The sequence below is a fragment of the Desmodus rotundus genome, chromosome 5 (assembly GCF_022682495.2).
Source record: "Desmodus rotundus isolate HL8 chromosome 5, HLdesRot8A.1, whole genome shotgun sequence".
In the NCBI taxonomy this organism is placed as follows: Eukaryota; Metazoa; Chordata; class Mammalia; order Chiroptera; family Phyllostomidae; genus Desmodus; species Desmodus rotundus.
The window spans coordinates 99,841,121-99,868,507 of record NC_071391.1 but is presented as its reverse complement, the minus strand read 5'-3'; the positions used below and the strand labels follow the sequence as shown (position 1 = coordinate 99,868,507).

At 48.4% G+C, this 27,387-nt stretch overlaps 1 protein-coding gene across 1 annotated transcript in view; it reads right to left on the bottom strand.

Annotated features, from left to right (window-relative positions):
- Positions 1-27,387, bottom strand: part of FER1L5 (fer-1 like family member 5) — a 51,456-nt gene that overhangs the window by 8,134 nt on the left and 15,935 nt on the right. The window contains exons 15-34 of the mRNA XM_024571827.3: positions 24,472-24,515; positions 24,296-24,378; positions 24,123-24,217; positions 23,144-23,272; positions 21,307-21,484; positions 9,672-9,796; positions 8,707-8,807; positions 7,865-8,042; positions 7,635-7,790; positions 6,409-6,540; positions 5,357-5,520; positions 4,917-5,031; positions 3,978-4,080; positions 3,254-3,417; positions 2,984-3,136; positions 2,604-2,748; positions 2,403-2,480; positions 1,298-1,479; positions 966-1,127; positions 602-703 (exon numbers count right to left, since the gene is read on the bottom strand). Coding sequence (XP_024427595.2) covers positions 602-703; positions 966-1,127; positions 1,298-1,479; positions 2,403-2,480; positions 2,604-2,748; positions 2,984-3,136; positions 3,254-3,417; positions 3,978-4,080; positions 4,917-5,031; positions 5,357-5,520; positions 6,409-6,540; positions 7,635-7,790; positions 7,865-8,042; positions 8,707-8,807; positions 9,672-9,796; positions 21,307-21,484; positions 23,144-23,272; positions 24,123-24,217; positions 24,296-24,378; positions 24,472-24,515 — 2,589 coding nt within the window. The remainder of the gene's footprint in view (positions 1-601; positions 704-965; positions 1,128-1,297; positions 1,480-2,402; positions 2,481-2,603; positions 2,749-2,983; positions 3,137-3,253; positions 3,418-3,977; positions 4,081-4,916; positions 5,032-5,356; positions 5,521-6,408; positions 6,541-7,634; positions 7,791-7,864; positions 8,043-8,706; positions 8,808-9,671; positions 9,797-21,306; positions 21,485-23,143; positions 23,273-24,122; positions 24,218-24,295; positions 24,379-24,471; positions 24,516-27,387) is intronic.

Genomic DNA, 27,387 nt, shown 5'->3' with positions numbered 1-27,387 from the left:
GCCCCCCAGGAAATGTCCATGCCCCTACTCATCAAGCCCTTCTTAGGGACCAGAGCAGGAACCAGTCTGGAAGCCTCACCTTGGGAAGAATCCAGTGCCAGCAGGCCCTGACCATCTTTTGCTCTTTGCCAGACTTGTGGCCAGGTACACAGGCTCCCACAGGGGGGCCTCCATGCTACTCTCAAAGGGAGGTGAGAAGCATCCTAGCGCTGGAGTCAGGCAGGGCCTGGCCCAAATTCTGGCTCTGCCACTTAGCCCCATGTCACCGTCTCTCAGAGCCTCATTTCCTTCTCTGAAAAGTAGCACTGCCACAGGGGAAAGCGCGAGGCTCAGGCGTGATCATGAATACTGAAGCCCCTTGCCTACTCCTCACTGCAAGATGTATGATAAAATAATTTGATATATTCTCTCAGCTTGTGTTCTTCATTCTCTCCTATCTCCCTCCATCTCAGCTTATATATTCTTCGGGTGCAAGCTTTGGAGTAGGTGGTCAGGATGACCCCCAGGAGGATCAGCAGAGACCTCCACAGTGTTCCACTGCCCTGGGTGAGGCTAGCTCCCTGCCTGCCCTCCCGCCCTCCTCACCCCACGGGGTCATCACCTCAACCGCCATTTTCCTTAGCGTGGGCTGCATGCTCTTGGGGAGTGTGTAGACCCCATTCTTCCAGGGAACACTTAAGATTGGCAGCTTCCTTCTGAGACTCTAAAGGGATAAGTTGGGGGAGCAGAGAGCATGTAGTCCCGTTGGGCTGGTCTTGCTGTCCTCAACCCCCAACTCAAGCAGGTCCCTGAGTGCTCAACTGAGGAGGCCTCCGAGCCCAGGAATAGGTGCTGGCAGGGAAGCTGGGGAGGTGTTGGGTGGGCTGGCCGGTAGACCAGGTCCCAGGCCTTTCGTGAGGAGCGGAGTCAGGGGCCGCTGGCAGTGAAACTTGTGGTAGGGGCATGGGGGCCTCCCTTCTTAGTACCTCAGTCTCGAGGATCAGCTCACAGGATGCCAAGATCTCACCCTCTTCCTCCCCCAACTCTTTTCCAAGGGGATGCCACCTCATGGGGGGCAGGATCCGATGTTGAACATCCAGCCAGACCACCGGGGGCCACATGCTCCGTCCCCAGAAGCTCTCTTTGCCCTGGAAGGAGGGGAACTTTGCAGAGCATGGTGGCTAAGCTTGTGGGTTCTGGGTCCTCCCCTGGGACCCTGACAAGTCTAGGAAAAGGGCTAACATTTATGCATACACGATGTGCTGTGAACCAGGCTCACTGGAGCACGTCCCACTCTGCCCAGCCCAGCGCTCCACACCTTGGGGTCCCGCTGCCACAGTTCCAACACCACAAGTGGTGGGCTGTCTCTGGTATCTTGAGGGTTCTCGTACAGAAGGAGGTGCTGGAAGATGAGTGTCTGGGCCCATGTGGGGGCTGCAGAGCTCCTCAGGGTTTGGGTGCACTGGCTATGGTTCAAAAAGACCAACCGAATGAAGGGCCCTGGAGGGTGGAAGGAAAGGGGAGAGTCTCACCGTTGAGTTAAGTTAGGCTCTCCTTTCCTCTGGCTGCCACCACCACTGGACCAGATACCCAGGGAGGTTCCAGGCTGGGCAGCCCAACCACTGCCTGCTGAGCAAAAGACCACCTCAGTGTAAGCCACAGAACAAATGGACAGATGACCAGAGGCCAAGGGTCATTTGGTTCCACCCACATCTGTTTTACACTACCATGGTTGAGGTCTGGGCATCACAGAGATAGAGGGCTGGATGACTCCTCTGGAGTAGTTCTGGGGACCAGGCTACATGTGACTGCCTTTTCAAAGTATCAGCAAGTGACTTAGGCACAGGGAACATCAAATAGCCCTGTGGGTGCTGAGGCCCAATGGACACTGCCCTGGCTCAGTCCCTCCTCCAGCAACCTGGTTCCCTACACAGTGGCACTAACAGGACAGGGCAGGAGCATTCACTCACCTGGAACCTTCCATGGGTCCTCCTCACAGGACAAAGGACAGGATCCTAAACAGGGCCAGAAATCGCCACCCTTCCTCCCTACCCCTCATTTTCTGTCCAACATAAGGGGCATGTGATTTTCAAAGGTGTCAACCTCTCTTTTGCCTTCATGTCTCATCAGTACTCTTCCACTAAACTCTCCCTCTTCAAGGCCCAGCTAAGTGGTCCCCACGAAGTGATGCCTCCCCAACTCCTCCTCACTGACTCCACAGTGCTGGGGACACATCCCTGGAACAGCCTTGCCTTGTGTTCCTTGTTTCTGCGTCTTTTCCCCAAACCAGGGCCATGAGCTGCTGGGGCTGGGAGATGGTCTGCATGTTTGTCACCCTCTTCCTTGGCCATACTTTTCATACTGCGAGTGACTGCATCACAGGGCCCCTGGGGGCCATGGGGGAAGAGGTGCCTGCCACCTACCCTGGAATGTCTGGATCTGGGTAGCCGTCAGGTTCCGGGCCTGGTAGATGTAGCAGAAAAGCTGGTAGTAGTGTGGCTCTGGGTAAGGGAGGAGCCGAGTCAGTCCATCTCCTGCCCCAGACCTCCCCCACCCCTCCTCACTCCCTGCCCTCAGACATGGGGCCTCAGGGACCACCCAGACTGACTCAATTAAGTGCTCACTGTTGAAGATGCAATAGATGAAGGGCAGGTGAGGTGGCTTGGTGTTCTCTGGGGCAGGCCTCCAGGAGTCCCTGAACGTTTTGCTCAAACTCCGTGATGACGTCCTGTTCTCTTCCTTCTCAGCCTGCTGTTTCAGATCAATCCCCTGCCCCCATGACAGTCTCCCTGAGGCTTTGGGTGCCCAGGCTCATGTTGCCCTTCTCCCCTTCTGGGCTCCACCTTCCAAAGCCAGATGATGTAGATCCAGGGCCCAGACTCCCCACCCTCCTGCTGTGAGCACCCCAGCCTAGGACATCTGCTGCTGCCTGCCACGCCTACATTGGCCCCAGCACCAGGAGGTGGGGTGTGGGGAGGAGGTGTCTAGCCTGCTGAGGCTTTACCAAGGATCCCTCCAGAAGGAATATAGGTGCAACGCCCTTGTCCTTGTTGGGGGCCAGCCTGCGGTGCCAGCAGCGGCGGCGAAACCGGCTCTGGGGCTGAGGGCTCAGGTTGAACTTGGAGCCCATGGTGCCGTATTCCCATCCCTCCTCCTCCTGGATTGAGCCAGGGTGGCGCTGCAGAGAGGACAACAGAGTCACTCTCCTGCTACGACACAGTGGAGTGGACACAGCCAGTGTTCCTGCCAGTTTCCTGCCAGGTGGCCCCCTCACCAGCTGCAAGAAGGACAGGGTCTCCTGCTCCAAGTTCAGCTTCCCATGGTTCCGCCAACGTACACGTGCCCAGCGCCGGCGGCGGCGTGAGTAGTAGGTCTTCTCTACTGAGTTCCAGACCAGGGGTAGGCCCGAGGGCTGGATCCCCACACCGTACTCCCAGCCTGCAGAAGTAGGACCATGGCCTGTGGGTACCCATATGCCCACAGGCTGGGAGGCATAGACAGGCCTGAGAGATGGGCCAGAGAGGGAAGGCTATGGGGGCAGCTCTTTCCCTCATGTCCAGGCCTCTCTGGCCATGGGAGGTGTGGTCACACTGTGTCACCTTGGTGGCCTGGGCCCAACTGCCCACCTTACAGTTGAGGAAGGTGAGGCTCATTGATGTCATGTGACCTATATAAGATCACACTGTTTATAAGTACCAAGGTTTGCATTTTGAGCCCAGATCTTCAAACTTCCTGCTTGTGGCACCTCTCCTGGAGCCACATGGGATGAACCCAGGCTCCATAACTCGGTCCTTGCTCAGGTGCTTGGGAGGCGCTTACTACCTGCCCTGTCTCAGAACTGGGGCCCATGTCTGTGGAAAGGGTGAAGGCTGTTCTCTGGAGGCTGGGAGACCTCCAGGAACTCAGGCCCTTCCCGCCCGAGAGCTTGGCTGCTTTCAGGATGTGATAAGGGTTGGAACCTGGCCCTCGTGCCCGAAGCTGGTGAGCAGAGGACTGACCCTCATTGTCCACCGCGTGGTTCAGCTCCACAGTCCAGTTCTTCTTCACGTGCCAGCCTGGGGGGCACTTCACATTCTCCCGGGCCTCTACAGGCTGTCCATTCTGCGGGCAGAGAGGGGGCAGGCTGAGGGGTGTTGGAGCTAGGAGGCCGCCTTCACTCACCTTCCAAACATTTGTTTGCCTCCCATGGCCACAGTAGCCTCCTCCTCTTGGGAGCAGAGAGCACTTGCTATGTCTGATGCCACTCTCAGAGTCTATATGCTCTTACTGACTCACCTTTTCACACTGTAAATAAATGTCTTTTTAAAAGGAAACTGTATGTCCGCTATCAGTGGAAAATCAATATCACTCCTCATAAATGGGAAATAACCATCATAACGACTGTGAAAGCAGAAGTTTGTGACTGGCTGCCACCTGGATGTTGCTGCCTGCCCAAGCCCAGGCTGCCAGTCCGTGGGGAGGGGAGCCCAGCTTGCACGAGAGGGGTTAGACCAGCCCTGTCCCATGCAGCAGTCACCAGCCTCCTGGGGCCACTTATATTTAAATTAACTAAAATGAAACAAAACTCAGAGTTCAGTTTGTCCCTCTCACAATGCCACGTTTCAAGATCTCAGTAGCCACACGTGGGCAGCGCAGGTAAAGAACGTTTCCATCATCATAGGAAACTATTGGACAGCACTGCTTAGACCAGCCCCAAACTGAATTCTCTCCCTAGGGGAAGCCCGCCCTCTGAAGCAGCCTGAGAAGAAGAAAACATTGCCCTGTGCTGTTCTTTGCCATCTGAGTGAAGGCCTCTCTACTCGCCACCATCAGTGCTAGCCCAGGGCCCGGGTGGCAGGCTCTGGTCCAGTGCTCTTTCTGTTTGGACAACCCAGCTTCCAAGGTGCCCATCTGGCTGCGCTGTTCCTGTATCATGAGATGGCTTTGCCCCTGCTTACCACATCTGTGTTGGGGATGGCTGCTGGCACCCAGGCCCCCGTGATGTCCCGCTGCTGGTTCTCATACACCTCCTCTAGCACCTGGCTCTTATTGATGTCTGTGTCCAGGAGAAGTCTGGGGACAGCGAGACCCCAAATTCCCAACACATCTCTCCAAATTTCCCAACCCCTTGGGCCCTCCTCTGCTGGCTAAGTGGTCCCTCACCGGGCAGCCCCACCTGCTCTGGGAAGGGCTGGGCAGTGGGCTGGCATGCAGGGATGGGCGATGGGCGATGGGCAGGCCTTCTGTCTGGGCACCCCAGCCCTAGGACTGGGCTCCGGTGGCTGTGTGCCTGCCTGTCTAGGCTGCTGCTGACCGTCCTCCCGGGTGAAAAGAAGGGCTGACTCCAGGGCTGCATGTCCAGGGCACACAGGCTCCACGCCCTGCACCCCAGACTTACCTCCTTTGAGGCTCCACCGTCCACTGCCCCTGCCAGTGCCATCCTGGGGGCTCCTTGAAATCCTCCTTGGGGAGAGCCTTTTGCCCCAGGACGTCAGAGAAGTTGGGGCAGTGGTACAGCCTGTGCTGCCCCCACTGGTCTTTATATTTGGCTTGGTTCTCATACTGGGGTGGGGGTGGGAGGGAAGTCTGTCAGTGCCGGCTGCCTCCCCAACACACAGTAGGACAGCTTACAGCCTGGCGGTGCCTGCAGTGTGGTCTCTCCACTGTTACTGTTGACCCAGGGAGCCCCAGTCTTGCCCCACCATGTGCTACCTCTTTGCTGCCTCTGGGCCTTTCTTCCCCATTCTCCTGCTGGGTGTGCTGTCCCTGCACCTCCTCCTGCATCTCCACTCCTCAGCATCTCCAAGACCTACATACAAGCTAGTTATGCATATTATTATTCACCTGCAACACGCAGCTTAGGAACCATAAAAATGGGTTTTAATTCAGTAAATTACAAAGCCTGAAACGCAAAACCTATTTTCCTTCTGCTCTCACAGCCTTCTCCCAAGCCCTGTCTGCCTGCTCTCCCATCCCTGGATTCTAGAGCCATCTCTGGCTGGCTGCTCACACACCCCCTGGGTTCATTGCTCTGTGGGAAGGTGCCTTGTTTCCTGCCCTCGGACTGGGACCTTCCCCTCCCTGGGACCACCAGACTTTCCTGAAGGACCCAGCTGGGGGCTTCAGGGGCCCCAGGCTGCCCTCTTGGTGATGGACAAGGCCCTCGCAAGTTGGAGACTTGCTCCCCTCACATGCTCTGAATAGGCAGAAACTCCCCATAAACCTCCACCAGGGAGAGAATGACTGGCCCCAGAGGACCACTCAGCTGGCCCTTCTGTCACCACATGCCTATGGCTTTTCAGCTAGGGACCCCAAGCTGGTAGTGTCTGAGGTAGCTCTAGTGTCTGCTGCCTTTCTTTGTCAGACCTCCATCACAATCCCAGCTTCTCCAGTAACATTTTCTTGGTGCTGGGCCGCTGCAGCTCCCCCTCCGCAACCCCAGCTACTCACCGTCTCTGCATACACAACCACCTTGCCATCTCGGCGCAGCTGCAGGTTCGCGCTGTCAGCGATGTTGCCCAGCCACATGCAGACCCGGAGGAGGGCCGGGGGCGTGTCCTTCTGTCCTTCACCCTCTGGGTACTGAGCCAGAGCCAGGTCAGCCCCACAAGGGTGTGGGTCCCCCAGGGGCAGAGGTACAAGTGAAAGAGGGGCACACATCCTGCCCCTTCACCCTGAGCCCAGGGAGCAGGGGCCTCACACTGAGCTGGGCTAGCAAATGATTGTACACGTGACGCCACGCTGGTGGGACCTGGGCGGAGAGGGGCAGTGCTGCCGAAGGAGACTGGGAGGCTCCCAAAAGGAGCAGTGATGATGGTGACATTGACAATGATCCCTGCGATCACTGATTGCATTCTCGCAGTGTGCCAGGCACAGTGCTGAGTGCTAAATGTACAGCATGTGCTCTGACCCTCACACCAGCGTGAGCTGGACACCATCGTCACCCGGCCCATTCTACAGAAGAGCAGACGAAGTGGGCTGGGGACATACAACTCAGTGAGTGGTGCATCCAGGGCTCAAGTCTCAGGGCTTCTTACAGGATGAGAAGGGCTCAGAGGGCACAAGAGGGGCCCTCAAGATGGCAGGAGGGCAGGGGGCAGAGGGTGGGCAGGTGTGCAGGGAAAGCCCAGCATGGCCTGACCATTGAGTGTATGGGGCTTGAGAGGGCTGAGAAGGAGAGGTGGCTGGGGCCAGGCCAGGGAGGTTGAATCTTCTCCAGTCTGCAATGGGGAGCCAGGTACGTGTCCCCCACTTGCCTTCTGGGGGAGGGTTGGAAACGGGCTGTTATAAGGGCAGGGGTGATGGTTGTCAGCCTTGTTTGTGGCTTATATCTGATATGAGAGGCTGGTGCCCAAACCTTACAGGCATTAAATATTTTGGATTGCACCCAACCGTGGTCAGGGGAGAGATAACAAGGGACTGAACCAAGTGTGGTGTGAGGATGACAGAGGAGTCAAATCTGAGGAACATTTAGTAGGGATATGGATTTGGCATCAGCCCCATGCTGACAGAGCCTTCCCCTGGAGACTGTTTATACCCCATTCGCCTGGGAGGCAGCGGGAGGCCCTCAGGGATGCTCGTGGGGGCTGCCCCCAGAGCTCAGGGATTCTCCTGAGGGTGTTTCTGGGCCTCTCCTCCCAAGGACTGGGGCTGCCCGAGGACTCCCGCTTCCAAACCTGTAGGAGGAGGGTCTGTGTCTTTCCACAGAACTTGCCACAGTACAGGGCCCCCGTCGGGGAGAACAGAACGCTGTGGGCGGGCACCTGGGCATAGGCCACTCTCTGCTCTTTGGCCATCAGCCAGATCATCACGTCCGGGAGGCTCACCTGGGGCTGCCAGGGCAGGAGAGTCAGGCCTGTGCGCAGGCTCCAAGTCCTGCTCCCCAGCCAGGGTGTCCAGTGCCCACCTCCGGGAGCACAGCGTTGAGGCGGTATAGCCAGCCCTCCACAGTGGCCATCATGTCCCTAGGCTGGACTTCCTTGGCCTTTTGGGCCAGTTCCTGCAGGAGGTGGTTACGGAGCTGCCACCTCTTCTTGTCTAGGTCAGTGGCTTTGGGATAAGTGGTCATGCAGGGCAGAGGACGCCTGTGGCCAGGACCAGAAAGAAGGGGAACGGATCATTTCACAACCTCCAGCCCTGGTTTAGGCCAATGTGCCCTTCTTAGACTCAAGATCCTGAGCATGTCCTGCTGGACTGACCCAAGGAACCCTTCCCACCTGCTCCTGAGGAAGCCTGCTCACTGCGGGCCTGCCCCCAGTTTCTCATCCACTCCCCACCTGCCCCCATCCTCCCAGTCCCTGCAGTGAGCCAGGCCTGTACTCAAGAAGCACTTGTTAGAGAGGGGTGTGAGCCAACCAAATCCTAAGGTGTAGGAGTGGGGATCCATGTGGGGTGTGGGCTGGCAAAGGCCTTACAAAGAATCTTCCAGAATAGTTAGCGCCCTGATAAAGGCATTGTGGAGAGAAGAAACAGCAAGGGAAAAGTGTGGGGCTGGGATGCATAGAGCTTATCTGGAAACAGAGAGGCTTGTTTTGGTCGGAGCGCCAGGTTGAATATGGAGACAAGGGACAATGCTTGGAGTAGGGTGGAGGAGGTAGGGAATGTCAGGGCCATTTTCTGCAAGGCCTGATGGGAAAAAAGAAGCTGCTCTGTTATTTGGGTCTTAAGCCAGGGAGAGATTTGAGGAGGTGGGGGTGGGCAAGAGCACTGGTTTGAAGCCCCAGCTCAGATGTGGCACCCCGCTCCTACTTGCAGTCCTCCACGAGCTCCCTCAGCAGTTTCTTCCACTGGAGGAGCAGGGCAGGGTCCCTCGGGTTCCTCATAGATTTCAGGGTGTCCAGGTTGGCTTTCTGCCCAGCACGAAAAAAAGAGCAGGTAAGTGTGGGTCACCCAGGCAGGCTACTAGGCTGATTTTCCCAAGACATTTTTAGTGAGCACTTGGGAAACTTTGACAGACATCCTGGAGATGCCAGTCCGAAGCTGTCACAGGCCCTTGCAGGGTTAGGATCGCACACATACTCCCCACTACCCAACAGAAGAAATGGATAGCAGGAAGGAACCAGGATAGGTGGGACCATGGAGGAGCACAGATCCCGATGCTGGGCTTCCCTTCGTATGTGTGAGAAAGTCATATCTGAGGTGGAGGCACCAGGTGGCTCTCCTGCCTGAAACCGTGCAGTGGCCTCCTTCTTTGACAGACACCTAAGACCTTTTGTGATCTGACCCCTCCCAGTTTCTCTGGCCTTATTTTCACTCATTTCCATGTGCCCACCACCCCTGAACTTTTACATCACCATGGCTTTGCACATTGTCCCCTTCTCCATACTCCAACACACCCCCAACAAACTCCTTATTCCTTAGGACTGTGCTCAAATGCCACCTCCTTTTTGAACACCTCCTCGACTATCCTCTCATCTCCCCTCCCCCACCCCAGTCTCTGCCCTGATGGCTCCTAGTGCCTGTGTGTCCACTGCAGCCCTGGTTGTACTGCACAGTAACTATGTGCATCTCTGACTTCCCTAGGGGTGAAGACAGGGGCTATGTTTACTCATCTCCACGTCTTCAGAGCCTGGCCCGGTGTCAGTCACTTCCATCTCAACTGCTGTTTAAGGCATGAGTGAGCCAAGTGACCGATTTCCTCCAACTTGACTCGTTATCCCAAGTTCCCCATCACTGACCTGGGTCCTCCCTGCACCCACTCCTGCACCACTTACCAGGCGGTCCCGAGTGAAGTGGAGAAGGTTGAGGCAGTTCATGCGGAAGCTGACGTCCTCCCAGTAGGAGGTCACAGCCACAACCGGCATGGTGTTGTACCAGGGCACATAGTGGTAGATGTTCCCTGAGACACAGAGACACAAGGGGGATTGTCCGAGGGTCTCTGGGGGTCTCCCCTCAGTATGTCCCTCAGAGGACCTTCTCTGAGCTACTTTATTCCTCAAAAATGCCATCTGCTAATAATTCTAACTGGACACTTTCCACCAGTGGGTGTGCTGGCCTTGCTGAGCATTCCTCGTGCTCAGTGTGTCACACAGCCTCCCAAAGCCCCCAGTGCGCAGGTTGGAAAACCGCAGGCTATCGGTGAGCAGTAGTTCGCCTGAGGTGGCACAGCCAAGTGGTCATAACGCTGGCATCTAGTGCCACAGTCCCACCCCCTTAACCTCAGGCAAGATGTCAAGGCAAGAGGCATGGCTTGAGGTGGGTACACATCTGGGTGGTCTGCAAGGCAGGGGAGGAGTGGGCCCTGGGTTCAGGGGAAAACGCGGGGTTTGGCTGGGGTGGGCAGACATCTAACATGAAGGTCCTGGCAGTATGGAGGAGTGGGGTCCAGGGCAAGTATAGATAAAACCCATGATGGTGTGGCAGGCTGGGTTCCCTGGCGATGTTCGTTATTGAAATGAAGGGGTAAACTTAGAAGAAACGTAAGAGATCTTTTTCTGAAGTGTATTGTTGAGCTGACATAAAACCCACAGAAGCCAAAAATAAAGTAAAAGCCGAAAGTCTGAGGCAAGCAGAAGCAAAGCTGGCTTCTATCTGCTGAGTTTCTGGCCAGTCTTGGAGAAATTGCACTTCTTTTTGGCAACTGCCAGGGCCCAGTGGTCAGGAGAGAAAGCCTACCACTGCCCAAGGTGGGCAGGCTAGCCGGAGACCCCATGTGTTATGAGGTGACTTGTGTTTTATATAAGGATATGTTGAAGTCTTAACCTCCAGGACCTCAGAATGTAACCTTATTTGGAAATAGGGTAGTTAAGATGAGGTCATAATGGAGTACGCTGTGTCCTTAACCCAATAAGATGGGTGTCTGCATAGGAAGAGGAGAGTCACACAGAGAGATGATGGCCATGTGAAGACACAGAGACAGAGGGAGACAGAGGCAGTGATGAAGTGTTGGGTCTGCAAGCCAAGCAACACCAAAGACTGCAGGCAACCACCAGAAGCTGGGAGAGAGGCCTGGAACAGATTCTCCCTCAGATCCATCAGAAGAAACCACTCCTGCCAACACCTTAGTCTCAGACTTCTGGCTTTCAGACCTGTGAGAGAATGCGTTTTTGTTGTTATAAGCCACTCAGTTTGTGGTGCTTGGTTATAGCATCCCTATCAAATTAATATGCCATGCAAAGCTGGCATTTTAAAAACTAAGCCCTCAGTCAGTGAAAAACAATCTACCACACAGAAGAACACATGGAGAAAACATACCTGTCTCCAGCATGGCTCTGGGGGAAGGGCACGGTAAATTTTCTCAAAAATTTGTAACCACAAATGGGGCCTCATGCAAGTTTCATTATGCATTCATGCCACCTATAAGGTCTGCAGAAAATTTAAAGTGGTCTCTGCTTGGCAGTGCCCCAGGTAACTGGAGGAAAAAAAGACAAACCCTCTCTGGGACGTGAAACTGTAGTCAAGTCCCAAAGGATTCCACAAATAAAGTTCCAAGAAAAAGGAGCAGCTTAGAACCAATACACAATCTCTAACCCAACAATTCCGCTCCTACGTGGACACCCAATGGAAGGGCATAAGCAGCAAAAAGATGTGTAGAAAGATGTTCATATCAGCACCATTCTTAATAACCCCAAATTGAAAACCACTAAAATCTCCCTCAGAAGAAGAAGGGATAAATTACGGTATATCTGCACAATGGAATACTACACAGCAATGAGAATAAGTGAGCTATGACTGCTCCCAACAACATCTAGGTCTGTGAATATTTTATGCACAAATAAAGCAATGAGCAAAAGATGGCAGACGCATGAGAATACATACTATATGATCTCTTTTATATGAAGATAAAAACCAGACAAAACAAATTGGAGGCTAGGAGAGTGATTGCCTTTGATGGGGTGGGGGTTGGGAGTCTCAAGAGGCCTCTGAGAGGTTGGGACTCTTTCACAGTCTGACATCTTTACATGGGTATGTTTGCTTTTTGATCTGGATACTTTGGTTTGTGTACTTTTCCGTAGACATGGTATACTCAAATACAAAATTTACTTAAGAATTTTAAAAATAGTAGGGGCAAAGAACAAAATACATAAAATATAGTGTGTCAAATGGTGGAAAATGGTATGCGGAACAACTGTGAAGAAGGAAGACAAGGAGATGCTAAAAAGCTTTAAATAAAATGGCTACCTGAAGCCTTTCCTAGACGACCCAGAAGAAATTATGCAGAATGCAGCCCACAGAGATGACAAATGTGGAAGAGAGATTTAAAGATATGAAGAATAAAATAAGTAGTTCCACAGATGATAGAGTGGATTCAAGAAGGAGATACAAGAGAAAAGGGGAAAAAGTAATTTTCAATGAAAAATATCTTATAATGTTTCAGAACTGTTGCAAGACATGAGCTTTAGACCCTGGCACTGAGGGAGCAGTTAGAATGATAAGTAATCAGAGGTCTGAGACTGGGGTTGTCAAACGGGAGCATGAGGACAGGACACGGCAATTTTCTTCTTCTACTCTTGGATGGCATACAAAAGCGACAGGAAAAAGAAAATAACTCCATTTTCAGCAAAACAAGGAGACAGATATCTTCAGACTCAAAATATACCTAAGAACTGCCAAAAGCAACTGTGATTTGCTTTAGGAGCCCTGAGGGCTGAAGTGCAGCAGAAGTCACCTGCAGAGCCATGAAGACCAACTCGGACAGCAGGGAGCCCAGCTTGACAGGAGCAGAGAGCAGAAAGTGCCAGCAAAAACACACTCCCAGAAGGAACTCGGGAATCAGATGAGGAAATGTGAGCCGGCAAAACTTAGGACACAGCAAAAGAAAAACAGAAGTATAAAAGAAAGGAAAGACAGTAGAAAAAGAAGTCCCTGGGAGATTAGACCTTGCAGATATGCAGTGAGAAACATAGAATTAAGAAAAGGGACCAAATATAATGAGAATAAAGAGTCAAAAAGGATCAGGGAGAAAATGACAGTTATAGAAGTAAACCAAGGAGAACTGAGAGACCCATAAACTGAAAAACTGAACCCCTAAGCAGAAAACCTAAACAATGAAATGATGGGAAAAGGATAGTCTTTTTGACAAATGACTCTTTAAAAAAATGGATAGCTACATGCAAATAAATTAAAAATGGATCATAGAGCTGAATGTAGGAACTAAAACTGTAAAACTTTTAGAAGAAAAAAAGAGGAAGAAACGTTCATGACCTTGGGTTAGGCAAAGAGTTCTCGGATATGACACCATTAAAAAAATGTAGCAGGGATAAATGGTAATGGAAAAAAATTCAATAAGAAAAAGAAAGAAAGAAAGAAAAAATGGACTTTTTCCAAGTTAGATGTTTGCTTATGAAAAGACACTATTAATAAAATGAAGAGAAGCCACAGAATACTTATACTATATATGAAAAATAATATATGTGATATTATATCAAATAATATATATGATAAGAGACTTGTATCCAGAATATAAAAGAACTCTTACAACTTAATATTAAGAAGACAAACACCCCAATTTAAAAATGGGCAAAAGATTTGTATAGATATATCACAAAATAAGTTTTATGAGTGCTTAATGAGCGAGCACACAAGAAGATGCTTAGCATCTTTAGTTGTTAGGAAAATGCAAATTAAAACCACAAGATACATGCCCACTATAATAAATATTATAAAAATAAATAAGAACAAACATTGGTGAGGATGTAGGGAGACTGGATCCATTACATTTCTTTGGAAGGAAATGGAAAACAGTGCAGGCATTACAGAAAATGTTAGCAGTTTTTTTTTAAAAAAGCCATTTTATTTCTCAGTATCCACCCAAGAGAAATGAAAGCATGTGTCCACACAAAAGCTTTGCACAAATGTTCGTAGCAGCTTCATTCATAATAGACAGGAGTATAAAAGTAGAAACAATAGTCATCAACTGATGAGTGGCTTAACAAATGATGAATGCTACATCCTTTTTAAAAATATATATATATTTTATTGATTATGCTATTACAGTTGTCCCATTCCCCCCCCACTCCACTCCATCCTGCACACCCCCTCCCTCCCACATTCCCCCCTATAGTTCATGTCCATGGGTCATACTTGTAAGTTCTTTGGCTTCTACATTTCCTACACTATTCTTACCCTCCCCCTGTCTATTTTCTACCTACCATTTATGCTACTCATTCTCTGTACCTTTCCCCCATCTCTCCCCCTCCCACTCCCCTGCTGATAACCCTCCATGTGATCTCTATTTCTGTGGTTCTGGTCCTGTTGTGGTTGTTTGCTTAGTTTGCTTTTGTTTTGGTTTTAGGTGTGGTTATTAATAACTGTGAGTTTGCTGTCATTTTTACTGTTCCTATTTTTGATCTTCTTTTTCTTAGGTAAGTCCCTTTATTTAACATTTCATATAGTAAGGGCTTGGTGATGATGAACTCCCTTAACTTGACCTTATCTGGGAAGCACTTTATCTGCCCTTTCATTCTAAATGATAGCTTTGCTGGACACAGTAATCTTGGATGTAGGCCCTTGCCTTTCATGACTTGGAATACTTCTTTCCAGCCCCTTCTTGCCTGTAAGGTCTCTTTGGAGAAATCAGCTGACAGTCTTATGGGAACTCCTTTGTAGGTAACTGTTTCCTTTTCTCTTGCTGCTTCTAAGATTCTCTCCTTCTCTTTCATCTTGGGTAATGCAATTATGATGTGCCTTGGTATGTTCCTCCTTGGGTCCAGCTTCTTTGGGACCCAAGGAGCTTCCTGGACTTCCTGGAAGTCTTATTTCCTTTGCCAGATTAGGGAAGTTCTCCTTCATTATTTGTTCAAATAAGTTTTCAATTTTTTTGTTCTTCCTCCTCTCCTTCTGGTACCCCTATAATTCGGATGTTGGAACGTTTAAAGATGTTCTGGAGGTTCCTAAGCTTCTCCTCACTTTTTTGAATTTTTGTTTCTTCATTCTTTTCTGGTTGGATGTTTCTTTCTTCCTTCTGGTCCACACTGTTGATTTGAGTCCCAGTTTCCTTTGCATCACTATTGGTTCCCTGTACATTTTCCTTTGTTTCTCTTAGCATAGCCTTCATTTTTTCATCTAATTTGCGACCAAATTCAACCAATTCTGTGAGCTTCCTGATTACCAGTGTTTTGAACTGTGCATCTGATAGGTTGGCTATCTCTTTGTCACTTAGTTGTATTTTTTCTGGAGCTTTGATCTGTTCTTTCATTTGGGCCTTTTTTTTTTTTTTGGTCTTGGTGTGCCTGTTACGTAAAGGGTGGAGCCTTAGGTATTCACCAGGGTGGAGTAAGGCTGGTCGCTGCACTGTGATGCTGTGTGTGGGCGAGGGGTCCAATAGGGAGCAATGGAGCTTGCTCCACTCTCTGCCAGTTTTCAGTCACTCCCTCCACTACCCACAATCAAATTGTGCCTTTCTGGTGCTGCTTCCCAAGTGGGTGGGTTTGTGTACGTTCTAGGCCCCTGTGGGTCTCTCCAACAAACTCTCCTGTGAGGTTAGGAGTTTCTCCCACTGCCGCCTCAGCCTCCATGGGTGTTTCAATCAGTGCTTTGAGGCTTTATTTCCCAGAGCTGGAACTCTGGGTTTCGAGGTCTGTCATCTGGTCTATCAGCTGCTGCCTTGATGGCCAGCTGCAGCTTTGCCCACCCCACTCCACAATCTGCCACGTTGCTGAGTCTGCCAGCTACCACCTTGCCACAACTCCTCTCTGCCTGGCTGCCCATCTCTGCCCCTCCTACCGGTTTGGATGAATGTTTCTTCTTTATCTCTTTGGTTGTCGGATTTCCATACAGTTCGATTTTCTGTCAGTTCTGGTTGTTTTTTGTTTTTAAATTTGTTGTTGTCCTTCTTTTGGTTGTGCGAGGAGGCACTGGGTGTCTACCTACACTTCCATCTTGGCCGGAAGTGAATGGTACATCCTTACAATGGAATACTGTTTGGCAATATAAAGGTATGGAGTGCTATTAGATGCTACACCTCAAGGGATAAACCTCAAGACATTATGCCAAGTGAAAGAAGACAGACATGAAGACCACATATTGTGTGATTCCATTTATATGAAAGGTCCAGGAAAAATAAACATACAGAGACATGAGTAGAATTGTAGTCGTGTGGGCCTGGGGGTGCAAAGGGGAGAATGACTAGCATGAGAGATCGTGGGGTGATAGAAATGTTCTAAGACCAGGCACAGTGATGGCTGCCCAGCTCTTTAAATTTACCAAAATTTTCTGAATTGTACAAAACAAGTAAATTTTATGTAATGTAAATTATACCACTAAATAAATTACTAATAACAACCAAAAAAGGAAGACGACTCTATGTATTGAGAGAGTACACTACATAACAGAGAAAATTGACTTAGAAGGATCAACAGGTGGACGTATCCTAGCGATGTTATTTAACTTACAAGATAAAAGAGAATCTCTGGGCAGCTAGGTGAAAAGATCAAGAGATGATAGGAAAAAAAATCAGAAAGAGAAAAGGTATCAATTATGAAACTTTAAGAAACCACAAATCTAGAAGAAAACACAAGATAATTCTTTAATAAATCTGGAGTGGAAAAAACCTTTCTAATTATGATTCAAAAGCCAGAGCCATAAAATAAATAATTTGAGTATGCATGAGGGAAATGGAGGAGAGGACAACAGTATGTTTACTGCCTGGCAAAAGAGTCTGGAACACGGACACGGAGTTTGCAGGTGTCTAGCCCCTGAGAACCAGAGTGCGGAAGGGCAAGAATGAAGCTTGATGAAGACTTGTACAAGAATGTTCATAGCAGCTTTATTCATAATCCAAAAGTTGAAACAATCCAAATGTCAATGAAGAGGTAAACAGGTAATTAAAATGTCATATTCCTACAGTGGAACACTATCAGAAATAAAAGGAACAAAATACTGACATATGCAAATACACAGAAGAATATTTAAAACACTGGCTGAATCAAAGAAGTCATAAGGCAGCATATGTATAGTTTCATTTATAAGTTATAGAATAAGCAAAACAAATTTATAGTGATAGCTATCACAACACTCTTTGTCCCCAGGGGCTGGGAGATCCACTGAGAAGGGGAACATGGCAGCTTTCTGGGGTGATTAATTTTTTACCCATGGTGATTACATGGGTGAATGTATTTGTCAAAACTCATCTAACTGTACACTTAAAATCTTATTGTTTGTAAATAAAGAAATAGTCATCATTAAGAGAATGAAAAGTCCCAAACTTAGAGGAGATATTTGTGATACACACACGTCTAACGAAAGATTGTTCCTATAAAAAATAATGTACAATAAAAAGAATACAGCCAAATAGAATAATGGAAAAAAGATATTGATAGGCTTTTAGAGATAAGGAAAAACATATATATATAAACATATAAAAAGATGCTCAAATTTCATTTTTAATCAGGAAAACAGCAAATCAAGATCTTATGATATTCCATTTTACATCCACCGGATTACTTGGGGTGGTGAACACACAATACAATATACAGATGGTGTGTCATGGAATTGTACATTTGAAACCTATATAATTTTATTAGCCAATGTCACCCCAATAAATTCAATAAAAAAGTTAAAAAATGAATACATCCATCAGACTGGCAAAAAGAAAATTAAAAGGCTGGGCAACACCAAGTGCTGGTAAGAATGTAGAGTCATAGGAATTCTCATACCATGCTGATGAAAGTGTAATTTGGCATAATTACTTTTACTTTAAATTTCTCTTCTACTCCTGGGTATGCAATTTAGAGTAAGTCTTGCTCTTGTGACCAGGAGACATGTACAAGAATGTTTATAAAAAATTATTATAGCAGAAAAAAGGTACAACCTAAATGTGCATGTATACCACATTAGAGGTAAGTTGTACCAAACTTTCAAGGGAGGTTATAATTCTACAGTGGGATATATACAGAACTAAAAATGAACTTCAGCTATGAATACCAATATAAAAAAATTTAATATTGAGCAAAAGATGAAAAAACATATGAGTACAGACTAAAAAGTTCCACTGATTGAAGATGAAACAATAGCCCTGGCTGATGTGACTCAGTGGATTGAGTGCCAGCCTGCAAACCAAAGGGTCATTGATTCGATTCCCAGTCAGGGCACATGCCTAGGTCAGGTTCCCAGTGTGGGTCACATGTGAGAGGCAACCACACATTGATGTTTCTCTCCCTCTCTTTCTCCCTCCCTTCCCCTCTCTCTAAATATAAATAAATAAAATCTTTTTAAAAAGTCCACAAAAATTTTGTTAATAAAGCAAATACAACAATAACATGCTCTTTAGGGCTACACACATAGGTGGAAATTTTTTTTAAAAAAACAAGGGTGTGAATATCACAAGAGTCAGAATTGTGGTTGTTTCTTGGGTAAATGGATCTGGAAAGAATATGGGGGGATGTCTAAGAGACTGACAATTTTCTCTCTTTTAAGCTGAGTGGTAAGCTCATGGGTACTACCTTTTTTTTCCTTTATTAAACATTTTATTTATTTATTTTTAGAGCAAGGGATAGGGAGGTAAAAAGAGCAGGAGGGAAACATCAGCATGTGAGAGAAACATCCATCAGTTGCCTCTTGCACATGCCTGCCCCAACTGGGGACCAGCCTGCAACACAGGCATGTGTACCGACCAGGAATTGAACCAGCAACCTTTTGTTTTGCAGGATGATGCTCAACCAACTGAGCAATGCCAGTCAGATCCATGGGTACTACTTTTATTCTTCTTCTTTAAAAAATATGTATGTATTTATATATTTTTGTATATTTATTTTATAACTTAAAAACAAGTAGAAGGTATGACTGAATACTTCCTTTAAATACCATGTTCATGTGAACTTCCGGGCAAGATGGAGGTGTAGGTAGACACACTGTGCCTCCTCGCACAACCAAAAGAAGGACAACAACAAATTTAAAAACAAAAAACAACCAGAACTGACAGAAAATCGAACTGTATCAAATCCGACAACCAAAGAGTTAAAGAAGAAACATTCATCCAGACAAGTAGGAGGGACGGAGACGGGAGCCTGATGGAGAGGACTCTCAACAAGGTGGCTAGTGGAGCAGGTGGTCCCACACTTGAGTGCAGATAAACCAAGAGGAACAACTGGGGAGCGAGACAGACCACACAACACAGGGTTCCACTGCAGGGAAATAAAGCCTCAAAACCTCTGACTGAAAAAACCTGTAAGGGTTGCAGCAGTGGAAGAAACTCCCAGACTCACAGGAGAGTTCATTGGAGAGACCCATGGGGTCCTAGAACGTACACAAAACCACCCACCTGGGAATCAGCACCAGAAGGACCCAATTTGCTTGTGGGTAGTGGCAGAAGTGACTGAAAGCCAGCAGAAAGCAGAGCAAGCAGCATTGTTCCATGTTGGACCCCTCCCTCACAAACAGCCCTGCAACACAGTGACCTGAGTTGCTCCACCCTGGTAAACACTTAAGGCTCAACCCCTTACTGTGTATAAGGTGGTCAAGACAAAAAAAAAAAAAAAAAAGGCCCAAATGAAAGAACAGATCAGACTCCAGAAAAAAATACAACTAAGTGACAAAGAGATAGCCAACCTATCAGATGCAGAGTTCAAAACACTGGTAATCAGGATGCTTATGGAAATGCTTAAGTATGGTCACAAAAGAGAGGAAAAAATGAAGGCTATGAAAAGTGAAATAAAGGAAAATGTACAGTGAACCAGCAATGAAGGGAAGGAAACCAGGATTCAAATCAATGGTTTGGAATGGAAGGAAGAAAGAAACATCTAATCAGAAAAGAATGAAGAAACGAGAATTCAAAAATATGAAGAGAGGCTTTGGAACCTCCAGGACAACTTTAAACATTTCAACATCTGAATCATAGGGTGCCAGAAGGAGAAGAGGAAGAGCAAGAAATTGAAAACTTAGTGGAACAAATAATGAAGGAGAACTTCCCCAATCTGGCAAAGGGAATAGACTTCTAGGAAATCCAGGAAGCTCAAAGAGTCCCAAAGAAGTTGGACCCAAGAAGGCACACACCAAGGCACATCATAGTTAAATTACCCAAGATTAAAGATAGGGAGAGAATGTTAAAGCAGCAAGAGAAAAGGAAACTGTTACCTACAAAGGAGTTCCCATTAGACTATGAGCTGATTTCTCAAAAGAAACCTTACAGGCAGGAAGGGGCTGGAAAGAAGTATTCTTCAAAGTCATGAAGTATTCAAAGGCAAGGACCTACCTCCAAGATGACTCTATCCTGCAAAGCTATCATTTAGAATGGAAGGGCAGAAAAAGTGCTTCCCAGATAAGGTCAAGTTAAAGGAGTTCATCATCACCAAGCCCTTATCATGTGAAATGTGATAAGGCACTTACCTAAGAAAAAGGTGATGGTCAAAAACTATTAACAGTAAAATGACAACAAACTCACAACTATCAACAACTGAACCTAAAACAAAAACAAAAACAAACTATGCAAGCAACTAGAGTAGGAACAGAATCATAGAAATGGAGATCATGTGGAGGGTTATCAGTGGGGAGGGAGATGGAGGAGAATGTGGGAAAAGGTACAGGGAATAAGAAGCATAATTGGTACGTACAAAGTAGGGGGAGGTTAAGAATAGTATGGGAAATGGAGAAGCCAAAGAACTTATATGTACAACCCATGGACATGAACTAAGCGGGGAATGCTGGAGGGAATGGAGGTACCAGGTAGAGGGGGATATGGGGAGAAAAAAATGGGACAACTGTAATAGCATAATCAATAAAATACACTTAAAAAAACAGGAAGAGCAAAGGAATGCATGGAAAGCCTCTTAATGGGTGATAAAATGGTGAAATTGGTGAGGATGAAAGGGAAACCCTATTCCTTCAGAGCAGTTATTCTCAAATTTATGCACACATCTGAATCGCCTGGAAGTCTTGTTAAATCACGGATTGTGGGGTTCCATCCCCAGAGATTCTGATTCTTTAGGACTGGGGTGGGGCAAGAATCTGCATTTCTCACAGTTCCCAATTGCTGCTGTCCAGACACAGCACTATGAGGACCATTTCTCTCTAGGGCCCAGTATGTGTGTCCAGTAGGTAGATATTGGATAAAGAGACAAATGGATGAATAGCAAGCAGGCAGAGGAGCAGTGGATGGCAGTTGCATGAATGGATGACAGAGGTTCTGAGTAGTAAGGAAGAAGATGGGGTTAGGGAAGTTGTAGTGTGGAGGACTTGAAGTCAAGACCTGGTTTCAACTCTTGTGGGCTCACCATCCACTAGGTGTGTAATGTTTGGCAGGTGACTTCACTTCCCTGAAGCTCATTTTCCTAATGAGTGAAATGTGGGTTAACAATGCCTGTGAATGGGTTAACAATGCCTGTGAATGTTCCATGAACTATAACACCCTTAAAAGGGCACAGAGCCTGGCATGCAGTGGATGCTCTCCACCTCCTGGCTGGATCTGACTATTACCATCATATATCACTGGGCTATACTGTGTAGTTGAGATGAGAGGCTTGTAATTCAGGTCCATCTTGTTTCCATAGTGGCCGATGCTGACCTCGAATTGGATCAGGTCCTTAAAGTTGGGCATCATGGTACAGGAAAGGAAGATGACGCACAGCCCATACTTTTGGCGGTTCTGTTGCCTCTAAAACAACAACCCCCGTGCCCCAGCACATAAGACAAGATGAACAAGGCTATAAAGACAGGCAGGGGGCAAAGATCAGGTGTACTGTTTCTATCAAAAGCCATCTTTGCTTCTCTTCAGGGTGAGCTAGATCATCACTGAACCCCCACCCTCCCTCAAAGCCTTGTCTTGACTTCCACTCACCTGGCTGATCAAGGAGGCAGTACCTTCTAATGCTTCCATCACCTGGCCCCCTCCATCCAGGCAGCCCTGGTTCCTTCCCTTCCTGAAACTGAGCAGGAAGTCTTCTCTCTGCTCAAGCTAGGCTCTGGGTTGGGCCACCCACCTCCCCCCACATTGGGCCATACCACCCCTCTCCTTTTGGCCTACATATCCTCCTCAGATGAGACCGAGTGCAGGCAGGGGTGCAGAATAGAGGTTGCACAAGCTCACACATCCTCTCTTGGCCCTTCTCAAGCCCCTTCTCCACTATTCCTCACATCTGCTTGGGGTCTGCTGTCCATCATGTTAACCTCTCTCTCATTTCTGTTGCCAACTTCTGCCCTACTCTTGCATGTTCCCAGTCTGTTCCCTAGCTCAGGTCTCCCCTGTCTTAAACATAGCCCTCCTTCTCCACTGTGACCCTGTTTAGCTACCACCTGCTCTTGTCTCCCTCTACTTTCCAGCCAAGTTGCTATGCATCTGTCTCCACACACCTTCTGCAATTTCTCCCTCCTCACCTATGGCACCTGACCCAAAGTTACTGGTGCTTTCCCAATAACCAGCGGATACTTGTGAGTCCTCACCCTTTCTCTCTGACACCTTCAGAGAGCTGATGGCTCCTTTCTGCAGCTCTCCCTGTATAGGCTGCTCCAGTGCTCCCCTTCACAAATCCCTCCTCCTCCTGCCTCCCAGGTTGTGGCATCCTTATAGGCTCCAGCCTCAGCTCCCTTCTCCTTTCACTTCGCCTACTCCCCCTGGGCAAGTCCTCCATATGAGTCCTCCATGGTTCAGATCCTGGTGTGCTGATGGTATGCCCATCTGTCCAGCAGCCTTGAGATTGTTCTTCATGGATGTCTCACAAGCGCAGGTCAAAGTGGGGTTCGTCACCTCCCCTAGACCTGTTCCTCCTTCAGGGAGCTGAGGTTGATGTAAGCCACCCAATCACCTTGCCTCCCAAGCAGAAAATGGGTGTTAGCTTAGGAGATTTGGCCTCACTTCTTATGTTCTATCAGTTGGTGGCTCTGATCATTCTGCTTCCAAAGGGACTCTGGAACCATTCCCTTCTGTCCAGCTCTCTTCCCCTGTGACTGTACCCCATTTCTTTAGTATAAGTGAGTGGCTTGCCTTATTCCCTCCTGACTATTCGTAACACTTTCCTGCCTTATGGTCCTCCCCTGCCTTCAGAAAGAAAGCCAAATTCCTTAAAATGCTCCTTAGAATGTTTTTCCTTAACTAGATGGCACACTTCTTAAACCAAAACCTTATCTTGTTTTTACTGGGTCCCCTGGCCATCTGGGATTTGGCACAGCAAGAAGCTCTAGTGGCTCAGTAGAGACTCAGGCAGGTTGACCACCATCCTTATGCACCCATCACCGCATTCAGCTTGTGGCCAGGGCCAAAAGTACCCTGGGCACAGTGGATTGAGGCAGGCAGAGCGCCACTTTCTTCCTGGGTTACCTCTACACTGGTCACGTCCTGGGAGAGGTCCTTCATCCTAGTATCTTGGTGAGACTTGATGTGGGTGACTAACTCCAGGAAGACCCGGCCTCGATACTCCAAACCATCCTTAACAGAGCTGGGGATACTCTGAGGTAAAAGGGAGGAAAACAATGAGAAGAGGGTTGAGAGATTCAGAGCAGGCTAATCTCCCAACACCCGTGCAGCAAAGACAGTTGTCCAGTAACTTCAACCCCAGGGAGGAATTCCAGACCCCAGAAACAGTGTTGCTGGAAACCTCTAGGCCCTGACCCCTCTTCTGCACCCCTCAGCCTGCTCCTCCCCTTCTTGCACTCTGCCTTTAGATCCTCATAAATCCTTCCTGCCGGCAGAGGACTGTGATAACTAGTGTGGTCTCTCTGCCTGGCCAATCAGAGCTCGTCCTGCGTCTAGGATGCCAGTGAGAATGCTTCTGTGCATGGCCTTCCCTGTTAGAAACCCTGGGGACCATATTCTCAGCATGGAAACCTGATTGCAGTGGGGAAAAACGAGGCCTGGGCTAGAGAGCAGCCGAGAAGAGAGATCGAGAGAGGGTAAAGTCTCCTGATGGCACTGAGGTTCTGCTGCCTGCCTCTTCCTCACTCAGAGTCCTTCCCAGCCCCATTCCCTGGATTTGGCTTTCTGGCGTTTGTAACCAGGCCTAAATAACCCAGTGCTTTTCTACATTTACCTGTGCTGCTTCTTTTGCCTCACAGGTCCTTTCGACCTGTTGAAAATCTTACCCATTTCTATCTGAATGTCCTCCATCTGTTAATTTCTTGTACCATACCACACATCCCACACGTCCATGGCCAATTACATGCAGGCTTCATGTTCTCTACCAGCATGTGGTGGACAAACACCAGGGCCACATCCTCCCTGGGTATCTCCCAGGCCCCAGTTCCTCACATATGGTTGGTTTTACCTCTTCTGTTCCCTAGAGCTGACATAAGAAGCTTACAGAGCCTTCTTCTTGGATCTGGAAAGGGGCCTTTTTACCCCCATGGAGAGTCAGAAAGCTGGGGCCAAAGCAGGGTAGAAAACCAGAGTATGTTCCTACAAGAACAGAGGGTGAGAGGTGGGCCAAGTGGGGGAAGCACGGGAGGGGGTAGGAGTAGTGTGGGGATTGCTTGCCTTCCATTTCTGCTCCTGTGGATGAGATCTGGTTGAGAGACAGGCTGACAGTCCCAATTTCATCCCTGCAGTTGCTCTTGGCACTGCAGAGAAACAGAGACTGCTGTCTGAGCCCCTGACACATTTCTGATTCTCTCCTCCCTGCCATGTTTTCCAGCCCCCACCCAGTTGCTCACCAGTCCAAGACTCTGAACTTGATGTAGCTGGAGAGGCAGGGCAGCTGCAGGGGGAGGCAAGAGGCACAATGGGTACATTGCACTTGTGCTTGTACCCATGTCTGGTCCTTGTGGGAACTGTAAGCACTTGGAAGTCCTGGGTCCAAATCCAAGGCCTGGCTCAGTTATCAATGAGCCATTTAACTACAGCCAAGGTGGATTTACCATGGGAGCTTCTAGGCCCTAAGTTTGAGGTCCCTCACTTGCCTGGGTCCCTTGCAAGGTCTTAAGAGAGACTAAGACTGTGTCCCATGATCATTTTGTATGCTTTTTTATTTTTAAACCTCACCCAAGGACATGCTTATTGATTTTAGAGAGAGAGGAAGAGAGGGAGACAGAGAGGACGAGAAACACCGATTGACTACCTCCTGTATGTGCCCTGACCAGGAACCAAACCTGCAAGCTAGCCTGTTCCCTGACTGAGAATGGAATACGCAAGCTTTTGGTTTATGGGACGATGCTCCAACAAACTGAGTCTCACTGGCCAGGGCCATTTCGTATTCTTGTTCTTCAAATGACCCCCTAACGCATAAGCTCAGGACCCCTGAGAGCTGGGTGCTCCCTGTCTGTGGATTTCAAGTCTACAGTTTTCATACAATCCTGCACAGTCTAAATGCATGTTTATCAAACCCTCCTGTGGAGGAAATCATGAGCCTGAATGTCTTCCTCACATTAGCAGTTAACTTTCAAGCAGTCAGTCATCTATCTCCTCAAAGAGTAGATAATAATGGCTACCTGTCTGGTGAGGAGTTCCATGTCCCCTGACCTGTGCTGAATGATTTACCTGTACCAACTGAGTGATCCCTCCCAACAACCCCATTAGCTAGGTGCTATTCTGAGTCCCATTTTCAGACAGGAAAACTGAGGCACAGAAAAGTTGAGTTCCTGAAGTTCTCCTGTTACACTCAGGGACTGATGGCAGCCCCAGAGCTCCTAACCACACTGGCAAAGTCCAGTGAGGGCTGAGACTGTCCCTATTTGCAGATGGGGGATGAGGCACAGAGAAACGGAGAGACGTGCTCGAGGTCACACCGTAAGGGGTAGAGTCAGGATTGGAAGCCATGCTTCTGAGTCTTATTTCTGCTCTGCTACAGGGTAATTATGAGAATAAAATTAAAAATCCATGTTTAAAGCAGAGCTTCTAGCCCTGGCTGGCGTGGCTCAGTGGATTGAGTGTTGGCCTGCGAACCGAAAGGTTGCCAGTTTGATTCTGGTCAGGGCACATGCCTGGGTTGCAAGTCAGGTCCCCAGTTGGGATTGTGCAAGAGATAACCGATCAATGTATCTCTCACACACTGTTTCTCTCCCTCTCTTTCTCTCTCCCCCCTCTCTAAAAGTAAACAACATATTAAAACAGAGCTACTAGATTAAGGCCTGAGTCGGACTCCCATCTTCTCAGCTGGGACCTCTTCCCTCACAGCATTTCCTGCGGCCCAGCCAGGATCCTTCCAGTTTTCCATTCTCCTCATCCATTCTCCTGTTGTCGTGCAGGCTGGGGACCAAAGGGAGGTAGGGAAAAGGCTTTCCAGTTGAGCAGCTTGGTGTTAAGAACTGAGGAAGCCATGGTTCAGTTGGTAGGTGTGTTGTCCCATAAACTGGAAGGTCATGGGTTTGATTCCCTGTCAAGGTACATGCCTAGAACAGGTTTGGTCCCTCATCAGGGTACATATGAGAGGTAGCCAATTAATGTTCCTATCTTGCATTGATGTTTTCCACTCTCTCTTCCTCCCTTCCCCTTTCTCTCTAAAATCAATAAGCATGTCCTCAGTGAGGATAACAAAACAAAAATAAAAGACATTTAAAAAAATAAATGAGGAAATTCCCCAAGTTAAGGAAGGATATTGGAAGTGGAGACATGAGCACTGTCAGGGATCCAGGTCTTCCAAAATTATGAACCCTCCAAATTCAAATTCATGGCTAAACCACCTTTTTATCTACCATGTCGAGAATCCTCCTCCCTTTTCCTAGTTCCTTGTCTTGACTCCTGTCCCGTCCTGGGGCCCCTGGACTGTACACTGGCACACCCCCATTTTCAGCAGTTCTCCCCTGAAGCCTGCCTTGCTGGGGCCCTGACCAGCTGGCCTCAAATGCTACCATCTGTGTGGCCATCCTGCCACATCAGAATGAGGTTCACATCTGCCTGCTGCATTTCCAAAGGACTAGTAATAATCAAGCTTGCACCCAACTGGTCCCAGTCCTGGACACTGTGTTCTGACAGAAATGGGTGAGGGTCCAGGGGACCTGTGGACACCTTCAAATGTTGGGAGGCCTCTTTCAGGAATGAAGGAGGGCCTGGCCTGTGCCACTGGTTCTGAACCTGAAGACAGCTGAACATTTGAGGGTCCAGGCCTCATCACTGCCAGGGCCAGGAAGGAGTAAGCTGGGCAAGGGTGGGGGATGAACTTGACCTCCTCTAAACTCTCTTCCTACTTTAAGAGTCAATAAAGTCATCCAAGAAGGTAAGGAATATGAGGAATGGTTAAAAATGATGACTCACTAGGGGGCAGAGGGGAGCTCATTAGCTATTTTCACATCACACAAATGTAAGAAACGAGGAACCCAAACACACTCTGGGTGGCCAAATAGATGGCACCCAAAGTTCTGTGCACTTGCACTCATGAGAGCGCTCAAGTTCTCTTAGAATTGTCTCCTCTTATTTTGCACACAATCCTTAGAAGCCTAGCTTCCAGAGCTTGAAGAGAACTGGCATCCACACCATTGACAAGTGACTGAGAAGGAGTGCAAGGCTATAAAAATCAGACCACAGAACCCCACAAAGAAGGGCATCTTGGGGCAGTTAGTGTGGGAACAAATAGCCTGACCACATGTAGCTCAGAATAACTACAGGCTCATTGTACCTCTAGGCCATCAACAAAG